The sequence below is a fragment of the Danio rerio genome, chromosome 18, assembly GCF_049306965.1.
Source record: "Danio rerio strain Tuebingen ecotype United States chromosome 18, GRCz12tu, whole genome shotgun sequence".
Classification (NCBI taxonomy): domain Eukaryota; kingdom Metazoa; phylum Chordata; class Actinopteri; order Cypriniformes; family Danionidae; genus Danio; species Danio rerio.
Genome location: NC_133193.1, coordinates 32899811 through 32922838, shown reverse-complemented (window position 1 = coordinate 32922838; position 23028 = coordinate 32899811). Strand labels below are relative to the sequence as shown.

At 38.2% G+C, this 23028-nt stretch overlaps 1 protein-coding gene across 7 annotated transcripts in view; it reads right to left on the bottom strand.

Moving 5' to 3' along the window:
* The window catches only part of def8 (differentially expressed in FDCP 8 homolog), a 180910-nt gene that overhangs the window by 133786 nt on the left and 24096 nt on the right, over positions 1 to 23028 (bottom strand). For all 7 annotated transcript variants that reach the window (NM_001328206.1, XM_073929047.1, XM_073929052.1 and 4 more), the window contains exon 2: positions 11733 to 11852. In NM_001328206.1, the coding sequence (NP_001315135.1) occupies positions 11733 to 11838 (106 nt within the window). In that variant the 5' untranslated portion in view covers positions 11839 to 11852. The remainder of the gene's footprint in view (positions 1 to 11732; positions 11853 to 23028) is intronic.

Below are 23028 nucleotides of genomic sequence, written 5' to 3'. Positions count from 1 at the left end.
ATGGGCTACAATCAAAATTCTTTATTCCTCTGATTTCTTGACACAAGCCCATTCAAGCGCCAAATGGCATAATTTTCCATCATGAACATTTTTTTAATGTAAAATTTTTTAAAACATATTTGAATGAACTACACCTAGGCCGTCTTTAGAATTTTCACCAAAATTGAAATCACATGATCTACAGACCATGCTGACCAAATGTTATGGAATTCAAGTTGATTAGAGAGACTGTTTTCGATTAACTTGCAAACAAATTTAACAGAGCTTGCGAAAAATTACTTAAGGTGTTATTTCCATAATGCATTGACGCATTTACACAAAACTTGGTGTGTCATCACAACCATGGTCTGAAGTTAGCTGCAGCGTTTTGGCGCACTGCCCCCTAGTGGTCCAGTCACATGAAAAAAAAGGCTTTTTAACTTTTTAAAGTTTTATAACTTTTTATAACTCAACCATTGTCCAAAATTCATAAAAATTTGTCTCTGTATATCCAGCGGAGCATGTCGAGTCGAATGATGTCTGATTTCCCAGGTCAGTCAATTTGCCTGTGGTGCAACAGTTGTTTGCTAGTTTCAGATCAACGCAAGAGTCGTTTTTGACGTTTTGCACCCCGCTGTTTAAATAGCAAATGCATTTGCGCTCATATGTGTCATGTTAAGGCGCATTGTAGGCACGTTGCTATTTTAAGGAACTATAATAGACTGCACCATAGACCATATCAAAACAGTTCTAAAGTCCAGCGCAGAGCGCGTTAGTTGTGTGCCTCGCTTAAACATTGCTTAATATACACAGGATGTACAGCAATACGCAAATATCTTTACAAATGAAAAATAATTAAAGGAATAAAATATTGCAAAAATAATTATTTTCTAGCCTACATGAATATAAAAACCACCGCCTCCAGGCCTTCTTCATCTAGAGTGGCTTTTTTAGTTAGTAGTAGTATTTATTATATGCATATTTATATTTGTTTTATTAAAAACAAGCTGAGATTTGCCCACCTGTCAGGTTTTAGACCATATGGAGCATAGCATGTGTATTTGGATATAACTTGGATATAACTAGTTGTTTGACCATACTTCGTTATTATTGTTCATTTATTTGTTTGCTGGAAATTAGAACTGAATTTAGAAAAAGTTTTGAAAAAAATCTGTGTGCTTAACAAATAAAATTAATTATGTATAGGTTAATGGTTGTCTGTGCCCCTATGCATAAGAATGAAAGTGAAAGTAAAGAATGAGGAGGCTCATCTCTCATTCTCGCACTGTTAAAGCTCTGTTTAACTGTTTTCTCGCTGGTGAAGCGTTCAGTTTTTTCACTTACAAAGTCATGTAAATAGCAAATGCGCAATGGCACGACACAACTGACTCTTTAAAAGGAATGTGAGATGAGTCTCTGATTAGTTTATTATCAAAACACGTCTATAACTCATTCAGAGAATAAGCTCAACCCTGTTAGACCATGACTCATGGCGCAAAGCGGATTTTTTCATCCGTAAAATAGCAAAAGTGGATTCAGACATGCCCTTAATGCGTTTGCACTCTGCACAGCAAAATGTCAATACAGACAAGGTAGGTGGTCAATTTAGGGGGTCAATTTAACACCAATAATGCAAGGACCATGTGGCAGGGACTTAATTACATCACAGACTTTAAAAGTAACAAATACGACACTGTAAATATTGCTGCGTCTCCCAGACGACCTCAACTCGTTCTATGCCTGATATGAAGCCCAGCACAACGCGCGCACAGTGCGTGCCCCTGTGGCTGAAACCAAAGCCAAAACCAAAGCCCCGTGGCGCCAGCAAACACTCTGTTTCTGTAGCAGACGTAACGAGAGCTTACCGACGCGTGAACATCCAGAAAGCTACGGGCCCAGATGGCAATCATGGACCTGTACTTGAAGCATGCGCACACCAGCTAGCGGGAGTTTTACGGACATCTTTAACCTCTTGCTCTCGCAGTCTGTGGTTCCCACATGCTTTAAGACAGCTACTATTGTGCCCATATCAAAATCAGTTAAAACCACATGCTTAAATGACTGGCGTCCGATTGCTCTGACACCCATCTTCAGCAAGTGCTTTGAAAAGCTGATTAAAAAGAACATCTGCTCTGTACTGCCCACTCACACTGACTCTCTGCAATTTGCATACAGGAGTAATCGCTCCACTGATGATACAATTGCTTTCACCTTGCACACTGCTCTTTCTGACCTAGAAAAAAAAATCACATATGCGAGAATGCTGTTTGTGGACTACAGCTCAACATTTAACACCATAGTGCCTGCCAAGCTGGTGGTGAATTTCCAGGCTCTGGGTCTTCACAGCTCATTGTGCAACTGGATCCTGGACTTCCAGTCAAGCAGACGCCAGGTGGTCAGAATGAACAACATCACCTCGTCCACACTGATCCTCAACACTGGTGCTCCACAGGGCTGTGTTCTCAGCCCACTCCTGTGCTCCCTGTACACACATGACTGTACAGCCAAACACTGCTCCAATGTCATCGTTAAATTTGCTGATGACACAACAGTGGTGGGCCTAATCACCAATAATGATGAGACGGCTTACAGAGAAAAGGTGCACACTCTGACGCAGTGGTGTGAGGAAAACCACCTCTCACTCAACATCAGCAAAACCAAGGAGCTGGTGGTGGATTTCAGGAGAGAAGAGAGAACACACCCCCATCACTATCAATGGGACACCAGTGGAGAGAGTCCGCACTTTCAAGTTTCTAGGTGTCTACATTGCTGAGGATTTGACATGGACCGCCCACACAAACGCAGTGCTGAGGAAGGCACAACAACGCCTCTTCTTCCTCAGGAGGTTTGGAATGAGTCCCCACATCCTCCACTCATTCTACATCTGCACTGTGGAGAGCTTCCTTTCTGGCAGTATCACCACCTGGTATGGAAATAGCACCAGCAGCAATCGCAAAGGCCTACATAGGATTGTGCAAACTGCTGGACGTGTAATAGGAGGTGAGCTTCCCTCCCTCCAGCACATTTACACTAGGCGGTGCATGAGGAAAGCCAAGAGAATTATCAGTGACTCCAGCCACCCAAGCCATAGACTTTTCTCTCTGCTACCCTCAGGCAGGCAGTTCCGCAGCATCAGGTCACGCACCAGCCGGCTGAAGGAAAGTATCTTCCCTCAGACTATCAGGCTGATGAACACTTAACACACCACACACAGACTCTTCCATACCCTTACTGCACATCATCAATATGTAGCAAGCACTGCACTTTAACTGCACTTGTTTCCATACTTGAAACAATACTGCCTACAACTATGTGGACACCAATTTATTGTACATATCGCTGTCAATTTTTACATTGTCGTTGTATTTGCACTGTCTGTTTTTTGCACTGTTGTTGCATTTGTCTTTATTTTGTACTGTCTAGAGCCAGCACCTAAGCTTTTCACTAGCATAGCACAAGTGCTGCTGCTGATGATGTGACATTAAAAGTGATTTGATTTGATTTGAATTTGAGTCATTATGGTGTTAATTTGTTTCTTTTACTGAAAGCAATAAATGACTGAACAACTGTGTGAACTATACAAGTGTTAAGCTAAAAGTTAACATTTATTTATATCTTTTTTTTATCCAAAAAGTGTGCAGCTTTTGTCACTGCAGTGTATTTTTCTAGGCTTCTGGGAGATAGACATTGATATTAGTATACTTACTAAATAAAACATACTTTTATTCTTGACCTTTACTTAAGTATACTTCTTTTTCCTTAAGGTGTTTTTGCTGACTTAAGCACTAAGATCAGTCTTGTACAGCAAGGGGGAGTATTGTTGCTCTGACAGCCAAGTTGGGTCAAAGAATGCTCTGATCAGGATTTTTGCTGATGCTGAGCACCGATTCTAATGCTTCAAGCTTTATAATGCATTAAGCACATTTCAAAAATGAATTTTAAGAGAAGATCTTGCCTTACCTAAGAGAATAAATGAAAGATGCTACATATAATTCTTTAAACACGTCTCTTATAACCATTTAGGTGTGAACATGTCATGGCCAGAAGCAGCTTTACAGAAAATAATTCATCCATTCATTCATTTGACTTCAGTTTAGTGCCTTATTTAGCAGGGGTCTCCACAGCGGAATGAACTGCCACAGAAAATAACAACACAGAAATAAACATTGGTAAGAAAAATTACAAAAAAAATGAATGAATGAATGAATGAATGAATGAATGAATGAATGAATGAATGAATGAAAGAAATTACAAACAATGCAATTTGGAAAAACTGCAAGTGATGAAAGAAGAATTTAACATGTCTCAATCAAGAAAATGTTTGGAGCGCATATTTGATGCATAAAAATTAAAATGCACACCTATAAATCTGATACTTTTTTACTAAAAGGAAAAGAACGTATACATTGTTTATTGCAATAAGTACATTACAATAAGTTATATCATTAACTATTCATATTTTTCTGATAATTCCAGCCAGCTTTTAGTAACTTTGCAATATTGTCAAAAACATACAACTTTCAGTTGTTATATGTAAGAGAGAGAGAGAGAGAGAGAGAGAGAGAGAAAGATTTGCACTTGCCATGTCTTTACTGCTCTGTTCACTTAATTACATGAATAAATGTAATTATTACATTATCAAATGTAATGTTTAGACCATCACTGTGCCTCTCGCTATCTGTTCTCTTTCATTCACTCGCCTTGCCAAGATTTCCGGGTATTTTTAACCCATTTTTAGGGATCACAGAGCCTGTATAAATTTCCGGGAGAGGTCATAACTAAGATTGGATGAGACACTAGATATCCATGATCCGCTCTGCTTGCGTCACAGCAGCTCAAAACACATTGCAAACCAAACGATTCAGAAAAATATCTAAAAAAATAAAAGAGAAGAAGTACAAAAAAGCCCGCAATGCTTGCCCCGCTTTCAAGTTCTTCTTATTGACCCACTGTGCTAGAACAGAACGCAAATCCATTGGTTCAAATCAGCTGTCAATCACTTAGTTCCGATGACATGGAGCTCCAGCTGTGAAAATGTAAAGGTTTGGATACGAGAGAATCAAAACATTACTGGCAGATTTAGTTTTAGGAAACCAGCTAGAGTTAAAACTAATGACACATCTGACTAGTGATCATGTGCTGAATGTCAATCCAGAATTTACACTTTTCGAAGAGTGGATAAAAGACTTCCAGTGGTTAAAGTCCGCTATGACTAAAGCATTCACAGTAAAACCGATGGGACGGAATTTTCAGGTAACAGTGTTTTTGTCACATCTACACATATTAAGCATGAGAAGTTCTAACGTTATTTAATCCTTAATTTAATCATTACGATGCTGTCAGTCAAGCAAATTATACCGTGTGCACAATTGCATGCATTCACTGAGATGAAACTGACATTGCAGCTCACGAAAAGACCATTACTGCTATTAAGATGATGTATGCAAATAATACGTTATAAATATCATCTGTGCAATATCAGACAGCACCCGTAAGAACAGCACCATGATTATTGTTAATTTAGTTAATCTCATTCATGTCAATCAGTGTGTGCAGGGCCGGTGAGCGCATGCAGATTTTTGTTTATTTGTTTATTGTGATTAGAGTGTTAATATATAATAGAATCTGTTCATATAAAACGTGTGATAACGGTGCTGTAGAGGGTATACCGATGCCACGTCGCCCTAGACAAAGATTCACCCCAGCTGGCACCTCATCAGCACCGGATCGCTCACAGCTGGAGCTCATCAGCCAGAGAGGCATAAAAGCCAGCCCAACACAAAAGGAAGACGAGCTTCATTCATTGATGACACCCTGCGCTAATGCTTGTGTCTCTCTGTCTCTCCCACAGCGGACTCCAGATCGTGACGATCCAGCACCTGAACTCTCACTATCCTTCATCTTATCCCCGGAGCACCAGAGCACCACAACCAAGAAGAGCACCGTATTTGCACACTATTCATTTTGTAAATAAAGCACCCTCCGGGGACTTGTTTGTAACTTACGCGACTGTGTTTGTGTTTTCCCTCTGCCTCGCTACAGTGCTCATTATTCTTGGTGGGTGCAACAAAATTTTGTCTGGTGCGATGACATTTTTGAAGTTAGGAGCACCGATGCTACCAAGAAAAAAAGGTTTATTTCATTTTTATTTTTTTCATTTTTTTGAGCAAAAGAAAAACAGAAAAACAGACATTTTCTTTATTTTCCTTTTTTTGTTTGAAAATGGATATGGATTGGACGAAAGATACCCTGATTGTGAACTCCACCATGCACGATTCAGAGAGCAGAAATTGCATTCACGCCACCTTGTGAAGACAGAAATCGCATGCTGTTGTGTAAATAAGATATTACATAAGCCTATTTAGCTTGTTTATTAAAAGAAGTTGTGATCTGACGCTATATAATAATAATAATATTAATAATAATAATAATTCATTTTATTTATAAATGGCGCCTTTCTGGACACCCAAGGTCGCCTTACAGTAAGCATCAGCAGACATGCTAAACAACTTAAACATTACTAAAAACAATCATTGAACAAACAAGTTAAAACGCAATAGCGAATATAAAAGAACATAATAAAAACATGATAAAAAAAATTGTTAAGTAAAAGCCTGCTTAAAAAGATGGGTCTTTAGACGTGATTTAAAATTGTGAAGACTATCACTGCTCCTAAGATCTACTGGAAGTGAGTTCCATAGCCTAGGAGCCATAGAACTAAAAGATCTGTCTCCCATTTTGCTCAGTCGAGTGCGAGGTGGTGCCAGAGTGAAGTTGTTAGCTGACCTAAGGGTACGAGAAGGGGTGTAGATATGGAGAAGTTCAGTGAGATATTGAGGAGCGAGATTATGAAGTGCCTTGAAAGTTAGAAGTAATATTTTAAAATCAATTCGATACTTTACTGGAAGCCAATGAAGCTGATAGAGGAGTGGTGTGACGTGCTCGTGAGATGGGGTCCTAGAGATGACACGAGCTGCATGGTTCTGAACCAGTTGGAGTTTATGGAGAAGTTTGGAAGGAAGTCCAGAAAGAAGTGCATTACAGTAGTCAAGACGTGAAGTAACTAATGCGTGGATAAGAATTGCTGTGTTATTAGTTGTGAGAGAAGGGCGGAGACGAGTGATATTACGCAGGTGGAAATATGCAGTACGTGTAATATTATTAATGTGACCTTCAAATGAGAGTGTGCTATCCAAGATGACACCCAAACTCTTTACCAGCATGGAGGGAAAAATTGTACTGTTATCAATGTCTATAGTGAAATTATCAGCTTTATCCAAAACACTTTTAGTGCCGATGAGAAGGGCTTCAGTTTTGTCGCTGTTTAATTTTAAAAAGTTAGCTGAAAGCCAGATTTTTATTTCAGCTAAACATCTGCTCAAAGCAGGAGGAGGAAAAGAACAGGAGGGCTTGGTGGACAGGTAGAGTTGAGTGTCGTCAGCATAACAGTGGAATTGTATGTTGTATTTTCTGAAAATGTGACCAAGAGGCAGTAGATATATGATAAACAGGAGTGGACCCAGTACAGAACCCTGTGGGACACCAGTAGTGACAATCTGCGATCTTGACTTAAAATCTTTAATTTGAACAAACTGAGTACGATCTTCAAGATATGACTTCAACCATAAAAGAGGGGTGCCAGAGATCCCTTGTGAGGCAAGCCTATTCAAAAGAACCTTGTGCGAAACCATGTCAAAGGCTGCACTCAAGTCCAGGAGAATAAGAATTGACAGTAAACCAGAGTCTGCTGCCAGTAGTAGATCATTAGTGATCCTGACAAGAGCAGTCTCAGTGCTGTGGTTGGGACGAAAACCAGACTGGAAGAGCTCAAACAAATTGCTATTAGCAAGATATTTATGGAGTTGAGACGCAACACATTTTTCCAGTATTTTTGAGACAAATGGCAAATTGGAAACTGGTCTATAGTTGGCCAAATTGGATGAATCAGCTCCAGGTTTTTTTAGTACTGGGGTGATTACAGCAGTTTTAAGTAAAGATGGGACAGATCCAGAATCCAGTGATTTGTGAATAATGTTAGTAATCAGTGTGGACAATGATGGAAGACAGGTCTTAACTAAGCATGTAGGAAGTGGATCAAGCAGGCAGTTGGTAGTTTTAGATTTCTGTATATGACCAACTATTTCAGCGGTAGATGGTAAGGTAAAAGTATCAAAAGAGTAATGTGTGATGATTTCAGAAACATTTTGGCTGAAGTCAGGGGCTGAACTATTTGTATGTAATTGATGATGAATGTCCCTAATTTTTGTTTCAAAAAAAGACAGGAAGCTGTTACATAACTCAGTTGAAGAAGAAAGTGATGTGTCAGGAAAACTTAATGATTTTTTAACTACAGAGAAGAGTAATCTAGAGTTACCCTGACTAGATTCTATTCTGTTAGCATAATAGTCAGATTTTGCTTTAAGTAATGCTTCCTTATAATGATGAGCATGTTCTGTAAACATTTCTTTGTGGACAGTTAACCCAGACTTCTTATACAACCGTTCCAACCTGCGACCTTTAGTTTTGAGTTGATGCAGATCAGAAGTAAACCAAGGAGCAGAAACAGAAAAAGAGACAGCCCGGGTTTGTAAAGGTGCAAAAGTGTCCAAAATTTCAGATAGTCCATTATTGTAAATAGACACCAGAGCATCAGCAGAAGATGAGTCCACATTGTATGCAAAACTATTAAGTACATCTGAAAAATGTAATAAATCAATGTTCTTAACGTTTCTAAATTTGATTGTCCGGGGTGACTGCAATTTAAAAACTGCAAGCTGAGCACAAAAAGACACTAAGAAATGGTCAGAAGATCAGAAACAGTACATTTGTTAGGGATTATTCCAGAGCAACAGATGAGATCAAGGGTATGGCCTTTAGTGTGTGTAGGGAAATTAGCAAATTGCTGCATTCCAAAGCTGTCCAAGCAAGATAAAAAGTCGATTGTATTAATATTGTTGCCAGCATCAATATGAATATTAAAATCACCCAGCATAATAACATTATATAGAAAATAACATTAACTTGAAAGCTTTGGGAGGGAGGGGCGGCCCCCTAAGATAGTGGAAACACTGCATTAGATGTAGCTTTACATGGACATCAGAAAAATAAGACATGTGCAAAAATATTTAAGACCTAGAACAGCGAATTTAAGACTTTTAAGGCCTAAAATTTAGATTTTTTAAATTTTAGACTTTTTAAGCCTGAACCCTTGAAACCGCGGAAACCCTGAGCTCACTCTGTTAAATAAGTGCATTTAGCTGCACTGTAAAAAATGCTGGGTTCCACACAATGGTTCGATTTGTGTTGGGTCAACAAGACGTAAATTGAGTAAACTTGCTAGTTTTGACAAATTTAATTGGATTGAACATAAAACAATTAAATTGTCCAACATAACCCTCATTCTGTTGTTTCAGCTCATTTCAAATTAATAGTTTGAGCAAACAACAAACATTATTTTCTTGATGGTTAGGGCAGAAGAAGTATGTGTTGTGAATGTGAAAAACAAAGTTAACCTAAAAACTCTGCCTTTTTGTGATTTTACTGCAAATGACACATTATGTGACGTTAATGTAGCCACCACACATGAAAGAGTCATGTAAAACACAAGCAAATTAATTTAGGATTTTCTTTACGTTTTTTACTCGTACTTGAGAAACTTTTAAGATTGTTACTTTTACTTAAGCAAATATTTGCGGTAACACTTTATAATAACTAATACACTATGAATCATCTATTAAACATCAGCAAATAGTTAATTCATTATCTGTTAAGCATTAAAGATGCAGTAGGTGATTGTCTTCAGAAACATTGCTGGTTGAAAGTCTCTTCACATTCCAATAATAATAATTAAAGTAAATGATCTAAATGAATTTATAGGTATTTTTGTATTCTGGATAAAGCATTAAACTAAAAAATGTTCATACAATTAATTACTGTCAGACCGACAAATAACTCTATTATGACAGGTATTTTAAATGGTCTGTAAACAAATTTAAATTTGAATTTCTGCGCAGCCTCTTTAAGCAGATATGTCACTCGCGCGCACCCATGAAGCACGGATCGACCGCTGACAGAGAGACGTCATCTGCAAACTCTGCATCAAGCCAAACTTTTTTCTGAAAGACCAACATGGCCTTGTATCCATGAACAGAAAGATTGTTTCTGAAAGGGTTTTTACCAAAAATGCAGAATCAACTTTTCTAAACCCTGAATCAATATTGGAATTACTTTTGCCCACTGGAGGGCAATGACGTTATGCAGTTCAAAACAACGATCTGAAGGATGACAACAAGGCTGAAGTATTACGTTCAGACAGGTATGTTTTAAAACTATTTTAACCACGCAAAGCTTATGTAGACTGTTTTCTTGTTTATGAATGGGTTTATATGCACGGTGGTGTTGTTCAGCCACTGAAAACATCTGGTAAAAGACTGGCTTTTTTCAAGTTCATGGAGTACCTTTTACAGCATCGATAATATAGTCAGTTAAATAGATCTAAGCATTCAATTAGTTGTTCAAGTAACAAAAGGAGCTGAAAACAAGCGATGTACGAGGATCAGCGAGCACAATTGAAAATGAAAAGTCACTTGTTGTCTTGGTAAAGTAAACATAAATGTAATATGAAAATATGATAGCATATTTCAATTTTTAGCACTCCTTTTTTTGATCTAACTTTTATTTATAGCTTAATAACAAAACACAAGTAAATAGCCCTCTTCTGCCTAACCAGCTTTACTGAGGTGAAGTTTGATTTATATTCACATTAATTCATCTCACTAGGTATACTTTAAACACCCAGTCAGGTGTGTTGAGGTAAGTTGGAGCTAAACCCTGCAAGGCACCGGACCTCTAGGAATGAGATTGGTGACCCCTACAGTATGGTATTTAACCAAAATGATAAGGTTTTGATCAACATATGTTCACTGCAAAAAATTACATTTTCACAGAGTTTTGATCTTGTTTCTAGTCCAAATACCTTAATATTTTTAAATCAAGCAGCTTTTTCTAGACAAGCAAAAATATTGTTATCTTATTTAAATTGTCAAAATTAAGTGAATATTTCTGTAAAACAAGCATTAATCTGTAAATGAAATTAGCAAAAAAATCTATTAGCTATTAGCATATGCTTGAATAATAAGATAAATAAATGTTAATTTGAATAGTTTATTAATCGTTTACTTACACATTCTGAATGATCTTAAAATAGCATCAACTATTCTTTAATAACTAGTTTGTAAATAATGTAATACTTAAGTAATAATAGAATAATCATTATCAAAGTATGAAAACACAATCATTAAGAACTTTATAAAAGTGCTTATTAGTTAAAAATACAGCATTTGCTTACTAACGTCTATTAATGTAGATATAATGCTTAACAGATAATGAATTAGCTATTTGCTAATGCTTAATAAATGATTCATAAAGGGTTGTCATTCTTCTTTAAGTTGCCTACTTTTACTTCAGTACACATTTTTGACAGTCTAACATTTAAATGTGGCGCTGAAGACTATGATGCAGGAAATTTACAGGCTTCAAATCACAGGAATACATTATATATTGGACTACATTCAATAAGACAAAAGTTATTTTAATTTGTAATACTTTACAATAGCATAATTTTTATATTGTATATCTGATCAAACAAATCCAGCCTTAAATGAGCAGAATGGGCTTCTATTAAAATCATCAAAGTCTTACTAATCCCTAACCTCTGACTGGTATTGTATATAATTAAAACAAAGTTGACACACCATCTTTAGGAGGATCCTTCCCCTCAGTTTGGCTGTCGATCTCATCCCTGTCAAATGGGTTGACGTGACCTTGGCGAAAACGTGCAAGTCTTTCATTATATTCCATGACACTGGTCACATCTGTAGAAGACAGACAGCATGATCAAGGTGTTAACCAAAACACATAACTGGAAAGTTAAATTTTTAAAATTGTGTCCTAATTACATTTCTGTCATTTATTTATGTCTTTTTTGACTACTAATGCAACAACAAAAAGTCTACAAGAATTAGAAAATTTGTGCAGTACTTGCTTTTTGGAAAAGACAACTGTACAGAAAGCTTTTATTTCTGAGTAGAAAAGTTTGTGTGTGTGTGTGTGTGTGTTTGTGTGTGTGTGTGTGTGTGTGTGTGTGTGTGTGTGTGTGTGTGTGTGTGTGTGTGTGTGTGTGTGTTTGTGTGTGTGTGTGTGTGTGTGTTCCATGTAGACCACTGCAATTTCATCTTTATTTCTATAGTGTTTTTTTATGTGGTTTATGTCAAAGCCGCTTAACCCAGATCAAGAAAAGAAGAAAAAGCCACAACAATATTTCAAATTTTGGAACATTCTCCAAAGTTAGGCAGGCAAGATTTAATTGACTAGTGGTTGACCGATATATAGCGAAAGCCTTTTTTTTTTTTTTGGCCAATGTGTTCAAGGTGAGAATTTTGTGTGTCACCAAGGACAAGATCCATTAAATCCAGAAATCAACAAAATGTAAGTAGTTTAGGTGGTAGTAAGTATGCAACCGATGAAAGAGGACCTACTGTAAACTAGTGTAACATGATATAACCATATTAAAAAGGTATCGCGATACCTTTTCTCACAAAATTATACGATTTCTCATTTTATTAGTACCAGTACTTTTAAGTGACAACTGAATTTACAAGTTGTAAGAATCAGCTCTTTGGTTTAAATCATGTTTAAACTTTGGGGATTCGAATCAAAGATTCGAACATGATTCACATAGAATTATTTAAAGCTTACACTTAACTTAAGCATTTGTCCAGCAAATAGAATGTTTTAGTGTAAAGCAATCCTGTATTATATTATTACGTGGCCAACAATAACAATATAAAAACAGTATCTAATTATTTAATAAGCAAGGTAGCAGTATCTGAAGCTGAGGCATTAACTTATAAAGCACACAACACACCAACACGGATCTTAAAACGAAACAGAAGTTTATTGCTACTCTATAACACAAAGTACTAATCTACGTACAACAAACAAACGCACATACATACACACACGCACAAGCAGTTTGAGGAGAGTTTTGACTGAGTGGATTTAACTTCTAGCCTTTGCTAAGTTCTTAGCATTGCAACCTGAGAGAAACCATAAAAGCAGAGAATTTTGCTATTCTTTACTACTTAAACATCATTCACACCAGATTCAGTAATGGGTAGAAACCTTGTTTGTGCTACTTGCGTTCTGCTGTAATTTTGGTTTCCTTGACTGGTCCAAAGGGAAATCCCGGCGAAGCTGATTGGTCAGCGTAGCAACTTCAGTGACGTGATGGAATTCCCTTGTCGGTGAAGAGGGGTTTCCTTAGTCGGTTGCTAGGGATACAGATGTTGGACAAGGCGGCGTTCGAAGTCCTTCCTGGGTTCCTGTATTTAGGATGAGTTTCAGAGTTTGGATGTGTTGACCCAATGGCTTGTTGTTGAAGCGGTTGCACAAGCAGATCGGGGGTCGAGCCGGCAGCAAGTGAAGGTCGCGGTCTGCTCCGTGATGTAACGAGGCTTCCGGCGAGGCGATGTAACGGCCACAGCACGAGAAGAGCGACGTCCGGGCAGCGACGGCGGTGACGACTGGCAAAGATGACCGGCAAAAGACGACGATGAAATTCCTTTGTTCAAAGTTTTATAGGCTTTGGTAGAGGCTGGGTCTACACAATACTTGTCCAATCAGAGAAGGTGCGGGGTGGAGTCACACCCCATTTCTGCCCTCTAGAAGGCCGGGTTGACAAATTGTGTCGGTGCTGCTTTGATAGCATAGTGGTTAAAATAAAGTCTCATAACATGGACACTTTTCATAGTATGGTTTCTTCATATAAACCAATGCATTTGAAATGTTCCTAGCTTTCAATCAATACCAAACATGAAGTATTTCATAAACATTCTGTAGATTTCATTTGTCACTGAGGGCTATTACTCAATAACTATCCATAACAGTTTTGTTAAACACATGGAACATGTACACACAAAAACCTACAGAAACATAAAGCAAACATACATTACTCAAATAAACACAGTTTTACTGTATGTCCATTAAACTCTGGAAGCGTTTCTAATCGCTTCTGTGTCTGCCTGAGAATATGTATTCCTTGCAGATGCCAAAGGGCACGCAAACCAAAAGGTACTTCTCAAAAACCGGTTTGGTGGGTTTTTGATTGTAGAGCCTCTTATTGTTTTAAGGTGTAAAGTTTATTAACACGCAACTGTGATGTTGACTGGCTAGTTATCCTGTGGATTGCCTTTTGCTGGGTGCCTGTGGATTGCTTTGAAAATGAAATCAAAGCTCAGACATTTAGGCACCAACCAATCTTTTAAGGATAACATGGTCTGTGGCTTGTTCGGTTCTGGAACGATCCGTTGACTCTCTACAAAGTGCTCGTCAATAGGAGACAGCATGCTGCTTCTTTGGCCCACTGAGTTAAGCTGTGCTTTTCCTCTCTCCTATTTTCAAAGTGACAATAAAATGCACTGACCTCCCACAGCTTGTGGACAGTTGATTCGCAAAGTGAATTATGGAATTATTTGGCTCATGTTGCTGACAAACAGGGCAAACCAAGGAAGGTCACAAAGCCTGTGTGCTCTGTGACAGACTGTGTGCAAAACTTCTATAACTTTGCCCTGCTTCAAGCTTGGAGAAAGAATTTAAAATAATGTTAGTCTCTATGCATGGATGCAGTATCAGTCACATCCTTGAACCTTATCCTTAATAATCAGTCTTGAAAATGATGGTCTGCTGCATGATGGAACTAAACTTAGCACAAATGCACTGAACTACTACTGAAATGAGCCACATGGATTAATAAATCACATATAAAATGGTCAAAGTGTTTAATTATGCTTATTCAATTGAATTAATGAACTGGTCAAAGTGTATTTATGTGCTTAATCACTCATTTTCCAACATTACATTCATGATAAATAGATGCATATGCAACTTTGTGTTAACCTGCTGAAAACGAAACAACATTCTCCAAAGTTAAGTTGAACCAAAAGTTAAAACAGCAGCTGATCATGCTGCCCTTGGAATCTAAGAAACAGCAATGCAAATCGCATATTTAATGATATAAAATATGTTAAAGTTAAATACTATTTAAAAGCATAGTTTTACTAAAATAGTACTTAAATATAACTGTGAAAGTATACTACTGATATTTAAAGGAAAAATTAAGCACTGTCAAGTTTACATTATTTTGTACATTGGATTCCACTTTAAAGGGGTGGTTCCAAACAATATCATATTTTAAACTTTAGTTCATGTGTAATGTAGCTATGTGAACTGTAAGAATTGAAATATTACAAATATTCTGATATCTTTGACAATTCAAAACATGAGCTGAAGACAGGGCCAATGGACTCCACAACCCACCAGGGGGGAATGCGTGAAAAACCAGTTCCTGCTGCATTTGCATCTGACTATGCTGAGACTCAGCTTCATCCCCCCAACTCACACATATGGTCATTTCAATGTTTAAGACTAACCAAACTGACTTTAACTATCATGTTTGATATCATTTGAAATGTCTCAGTGCGATTGGTACAATGGTCTCATTCTCTCAGAAATAGACATAATCAGAACAATAAATATATAACTTCAGGCATCTTTTGAACCACTGTGAAGGGTGTGACTTTTTACACACACACACACACCCTTCCTTGAGGGAATTCTTGGATTATTTAAGGTAAGGTCTAAGAAAAACTCAGCGCGATTCTGCTTACCCAGATCAGCCCATAACATGGAGCCCAGGCTCCACGTTATGTAAAATTTACACGTTATGTGAAAAGTCAGGAATGCATCTTTTAATCTTGGATTTATCTTTGATAATTTAATGTTCTGTATTGATCGTTTATGAATTGACTGATTGAATTTGGCATAATATATTTACCTGACTAATAAATTATGATTTGAATTATTCAAACCTCGTGTTATTATCACTGATAAATGTTGTTGTCCATAGCACTACAAGCCACTGTACAGGTTAGTAACGGACTAAAACATGTTAGACGGAGCAGCGTGGCACGTTAAACAATGTTGTTAGAGATCCGACTAGCAAATTGGCATTATTTTATGTATACGTAGACTGCAAAAGGCCAACTATGGGTTTTCTATTTAGAACAACAAAATATTGTTGAAACTACTTTAAATGTGGATATTTAGGCCTTCATCTACAAATTTATAATCCTGTGCGATTATTATTAAAATACTTTGTCTTGATTAAGTAGATAACAGATCTATGGGGACCACATAAAAATCTCCTAAATTGAGTAAGTAGTGTTCTGCCTTTTTAGGAGAGTGGTTAATCGCCTCTGTTTAATGACCAAGACTGACAAGCTTGTATTAAGAGATTGTATACCCGGCCGGTGCAAGACTCGAGATGCTATCGGAATCTGAGTAAATGAGAATAAGGTATAATAACAAATCAAAAGAATATTCAATCATAATCTAAAATAATGTGAAAGGAAACAAAATAATCTTATCAATGTTTTATAAATGGAGTCAGATAAAACGAGGATAAATATATTAATATTCTAAACCATCTCATACTAAAATTGGAGTCAGATATGAGTTAAGTTTAATATAAATCAACATTGTGCACTGGAAAGACCGAACATGCAGTGAACCTTCATCCACCATTGGATACCGTCATTGGACCAACTGGCTGGACCTTACAGAACATAAACAGCATCTCTAAATGTAATATTCTCAAAGTTCAATGCAAAAGGTGACCTTGGTTTTTAAAGAGTTAGCTTAGCAAAGCCTACATTGAATGAATTTTGGGGAATACAAAATCACAGATATACTTTTACCATGCACACTGCGCAGCTAAGGGGTGTGTCCAGAGGCACTTTAATGTTACAGCAGAGGGAGCTAAAATGCCATCCAAACGCTGCTTTTCCACAGAGCTTCGTCTGTTTCTGTATTGGGGCTTCCAAAGGACACGACACAAAGACAGAAGTGCTTACAGATTATTAATTATGTCTCAGAGAATTATATAATACATGGCAAGCATGATTTGACAAAACACAGCTTTCAAATCAAATCAGGCCTTTATTTGTCGCATACACTTTCGTATAGTGAAATGTCAACAGCGTCAATGTATATTACAAAACAATAACTTAATCCAAGTATCAGAAAAAAAGAAAAATAAACATCGGTCCCGCGCACATGCGCTTCCCATGTTACACGCGTCTACACACACACACACACACACACACACACACACACACACACACACACACACGCACACACGCACACACGCGCACGCACGCAAACGCGCACACACACACACACACACACACACACACACACACACACACACACACACACAATGGTGATCTCTCTTAAAGGAGCCACACCCCATTTTTCACTCGTTACAGACTCTAGTCAGATTTTATTTTAGAGAGTGTATGTGGTTGAATGTCTGTATACACAAAAAGCGTGTGCTTGTACGGTCATGACGTGGAGCTGATACGCAAATCACAGCACATTATGACACATGACCAATCACTTGTCACTTGTCACTTGAGGGTGGGCTTTCAAAGGAACTGGGAAATGTGACAGTAGCTGTATATAATCAAAGTGAGATTTATGGAAAGAAAAAAAAAACGTGATTTTCTTCTAGTGAAACATGAACACACATTGCTTTGCATCTTATTAACACAACCAAGCCTTAAAATTACATTATGGACCACCCCTTTAATGAAAATTGGTTTTAACCAGGTATAGTGCTGACATAATAGGGACGGGTACTTTCACTTTTCACTACTACAGCCCTCGCCTCATTTCGTGTTTAAACCAAACTAGATCCACATGGCAGGTTTTTACGTCCTTTATACATGTTGAGAAAGAGTTGATCGACACAGACGTGACTTAGTAAAGTGTGAAGTCATGTAGGATTTTAAGTGTTGCATTTGTCTTGCAGTGTTAGAGCAGCATGAAAGAGTGAATTAAAACGCATTAATTATTAACATTAGAAAAATACACAACTTAAGACACTTAAATGTTTGTATTTGTTGTATCTGCACCAGCTCTGCGATGCACGTCCACAACTTCATACTACATTGGGTTCAGGGCTGTGACGGTCATAGTGACAACTGCGTCACCATTGCCACCAGCAGTAGTATGTGACGTCACGCACTTTAAAACATAAATTACCGTTATGTTGCCAAGTATTACATTTATCTTAGAATATAACATTAGGCGAGATTCAGCAGGTTCTAGTTCAACCATGAATATTGTTAGAAAACGAAATCTCACATCTGGGAACATTTTGGATTTGTGCCGACCTAGAAAGGGGAACCAAATAATTAGGATTAAGCTTTTTGTATTTTTTTTTTTTTTTGATTAATAATCACTGCTGAGAGTCCAAACACTGAAGAGAAAATCCATTGATGCGCAACTTCACAGGTCCTGAACCATGCAAGCCAGTGGCGATTGATGGCGGCAAGGGGGAAAAAAAGTAATGTACAATCAACTCCAGTCTTCTAAACACAAACGCTAAGCTAGTCAGCCAGGTATCGCAGAGGCATTTACAAAAATGGCCAGATACAAAAGAGAAAGTGATAAATGGAAGACATTGATGAGAAATGTAGAAACATTGGTAACCTAGTTAAGAACGCTCCACTCCGCAGTGTAGAGAAACCTGCTTTTCGAGAAATCGTGTGGTGGAACAGAAGCAAGAAACTATCTTTTGCACGGTTGTGAAAAAGTATCTGTGCATTTGCGCTACAAGCACACCGTCTGACGTGTATTGCTGGAAACATTATTACCTCAATTAGGTCTTCACTTATAACGGACAAAGTCAACATGTTAGTTTTTCTGGCAAAAAATTTAAAATATGAATAGAAAACAAAAGTCTAGGTTTTTTATAAAATTTGACCGATTCATGATTTCGATTTTTTCTTTATTGTTACTAGTCTTCTCAAACATTACAACAACATGACTGAAGTAACATTCTCTTTAAAAGTAACTTGAAAAACCATCTGGTTAAGGAACATTGTATTTTAAATGGCCATGTCATATTAACAAATTCACGAGTTAAATAGCGTTGATGAAGATTTGAATAAGAAACATTTGTGTTAATATTGTACTTGCAGGAATACAGAAGTATTTTTTGTAAGTTTTGCTGAGCCTAGGAAATATTGGCTGTCAGCTCAGCTTTGGCTTTGTCTTCTGATTGAATGACATGTTGTAATGCTGCTGACTTTTTCTTAAAAAGATACAGTAGAAGTAAAGGACTGAACATGGAAACTGTAAAGCCTAATTTAACCCAATGTGTGAAGTTTTGGACGTATAGCAGGAGCAAATACAAGCACCAGATGTGTGTCTAATATAAATTAATATAGTTAATCTATTTTTTCTTTTTTCCCCTTTTAACAACCGATCATTTGATACGCTTTGCTCCACTCTATGTATTATGCTGCCTGATCTGTCTGGTTTTCAACTAGGTCCGCTAAATGGCGTCATGGGGCGGGTACTTTCATTTTCACTGCTACTGACCCTGCTACCGCTCGTGTTTGTTATGTATTTGTGTTTTTTGTGCTCTGTTTTCTCTGTGTTTTTTCCCTCTCTCTCTCTCTCTCGCTCTGTTCTCCCGTATCTGCTCTCATGTATTCTCAGGTTCTGTTCATTGGTCCATTCAGCTGTCAGTCATTCCTCCCCGGTTACGTCACTCTTACGTCACATCCAATGAGCAAAGACCACCCGTCTTAAAAGCGCGCGCCAGACCACTCGCTCGTTCTTGCTTTCTTGCTTGCATTTGTCTCTTTCGCTGTTTCGTCGCTTTGTTTGTATTTACCGCGTGCGTTTAGAAATTACCCCGTCTAACTGTGTTTTGTTGTTGCTTGTTTCTGTGTGCACGTTATCCGTCCGTTATTCGTACATTGTTCTTAGTTTATCGTTGTTTACGAGGCTTGGACGAAGCGGACAGGTAAAAAGGTCACGTGACATACATTTCGCAACACTCAGGACTGCTCTGCTGTCTAGTACACTAGGTTAGGGGCGAGCGCCACTCCTTGTACTTTTTGAATAGATAGATAGAGTAGATAGTTAGGGCTCGGAAGATCTTCGTGTGTTAATTATACTGTTTTTCACATAGTTAGTTAGCTAGATGCTTCTGGGAAGTTAGATTTAGTTTGGGTTTTGTTCTTTTCATTTCTTTAGCGCCGCCCGCGTCCCTTCTGCCAGCTCTCTTGTTTTCCCCGTCTTTATTTGTTTCAGTGTTGTACATATTGTAAATAATATATTTTTGCTTTACTTACTTTTTCTTTATTTTTGATTAATTCGTTGTTGTTGTTCACTTTGGGATTGTAAATAAAAGCACACATTTTTTTTGGCATCACTTTGGTTGTCTTTCCACTCATTCACTGTTTATACAAATATATTTTAATTAAATAAATGTCAAACCCCACACCCTAGACTAACATCAGGGGTTTGTAACATTTTTGGGGGCTCGTCACGGGATCATTTAACCCATTTTTAAACAATTAAAATTGTTTGTATTTATAGTTTGAGTGTGAAAGCAACCTGCTAATTTACAAAGGCCCACTGTAGGCCCGACCCGTGGAACGCGCTGCTCAGGTAAACACGCGCACACACACACACACACTTCTCTCTGTTTTGTTTCTGGTATAAGTAAATAAACAGGATGGCATTGTTTGATTTACAGACATTTATTAATAATCCAACCGTAGAACAATTCGACCGCTGTAGAAAAGATGATTTAATACAGATAGCGGACCATTTCAAAATTTCAGTGGTAAAACAAGCTCTTAAGAAAAATATTAAGAGTGCCTTATACGAAAGGTTGGTTGAATTAAAGGTTCTCATAATGCCTGTTGTGGAAGAGGAAGAAACCGAGTTTCTTGGTGCTGGCGCGCAAAGCTCAAGTGCAGATGAGCCGGATGAAGGGCGAAATGAAAGCGGTGCTGCGGCTGCGCTCACTGAAGGCAAGCCAACACTGTCACCTTTCGATCCGTTTTCCCCCGTTTATTCTGGGTCTAAAGAGGATGGACGTTTAAAAGTCCGCCTGGCCCGTTTACAGTTTGAGGCACAGGAAAGGGCACAAGCGCGACAGGCTGAGATGGAACTGAGACTCGAAATCCGCCGGCTTGAAGTTACGGCCGAAAAAGAGGTGAAGCTGCGTCAGCTGGAGTTGGAGGCTTTAAAAACTCCTCCTAAAGTGGCTGCGCAATCCACCCGTGCTGAGACCTCTGTTGCTCCGGTGGGCGATCCAACCTCAACCACCTTCGATATAAGCAAATATGTATCTCTCGTACCAATATTTAGGGAATCCGAAGTCGATACATATTTTAGCGCTTTCGAGCGCATAGCGGCTTCTTTTCGCTGGCCTAAAGATTCATGGTCCCTTCTTCTCCAGTGCAAATTGGTTGGAAAGGCACAGGAGGTATTTGCTACACTGTCCTTAGAGGACAGCCTTAATTATGATACTGCTAAATCAGCAATCCTCCGCGCTTATGAACTCGTACCTGAAGCATACAGACAGAAATTTAGAAATCACAAAAAGCTTTCTAGCCAGACGTTTGTTGAGTACGCGCGAGAAAAAGGCGTTCTTTTTGATAAATGGTGTAATGCAAGTAAGGCAACTGACTTTAATTCGTTAAGAGAATTAATTTTGCTTGAAGAATTTAAAGATAGATTGCCTGAACGTGTGGTGGTATACCTTAACGAACAAAAAGTTATGTCGTTGTCACAGGCAGCTGTGTTGGCAGATGAGTTTGTGCTTACGCACAAAAATGTGTTCTATCCAGTCCGATCAGATAAAAATCCCACTGTTCAGTCTGTGAATTTTCCACGTATTCCGACTGCTACTTCCCGACCTAAAGAGGCAATAGAGTGTTACTACTGCCACAAGAAAGGGCACAAATTATCTGAATGTTCCACGCTGAAGCGAAAAAATCCGCCACAGCCATCTAAAAGTGTTGGTTTTGCAAAATCTATTACAACCAACAGCAATGATGAGAGCACTGATCCGAGCTACACACCGTTCTTGCTCAGGGGTCTAATTTCATTATCTGGCAACCCTGAAGATCAGTGTGAGATTGTACTGCTGCGTGATACAGGCGCTTCTCACTCGTTCATGGTAGAAAATGCATTATCTCTGCCTGAACACTCATCTTGTGGATCTAATATTTTAGTCCAAGGCATTGAGATGGGTTTTGTAAATGTGCCACTATATCGCGTTCATTTACAGTGCGATTTGTTCACTGGGTTTGTGTCAGTCGGCATTCGTCCTTCTCTTCCTGTTAAAGGAGTTTCATTTATTCTAGGTAATGATTTGGCCGGTGGTAAAGTAATGCCTATTTTAGAAGTTACTGATCACCCCAATCTTACCTATTGTCCAGACGAATTATCAGTAAATCACCCAGATACTTTCCCAGCGTGCGTAATGACGCGCGCCATGTCACGGAAAGATGATTCAGTTGATTTATCAGACTCTTTTATTGCGCCAGTATTTTCTGAGAATGTAGTTTCTCCTCCAGACAAAACAGCTACACAGAAACAACAGGAAAAATCAGAATATTTTAATTTTGATGGTGATGCTCTGAGTTTGCCCGTTACTCGTCAGCAGATTATTGCTGCGCAGAAAGATGATGATTCTTTGGTAAAGTGTTTCGACTCTGTTGTTGATTCAGATCAGATTGATAAAAAGCAAATTGCGTATTTCGTTGAAAATGGCTTGTTGATGCGCAAGTGGTGCTCTAATATTGAGACTGATGCTGATTGGAATCATGTCTATCAAATTGTCGTTCCCTCCGCTTACCGCCAACATGTATTATGTCTAGCACACGATCATGTGATGTCAGGTCATTTAGGTATCACGAAAACATACAATCGGATACTTAAACATTTCTTTTGGCCTTGTTTAAAGAAGGACGTCGTGCAGTTTTGTCGCACCTGCCATACGTGCCAATGCATGGGGAAGCCAAACCAGGTAATTCCACCTGCTCCTCTCTTTCCCATCCCAGTCATAGGAGAGCCATTTGAACATGTAATTATTGATTGTGTGGGTCCATTACCTAA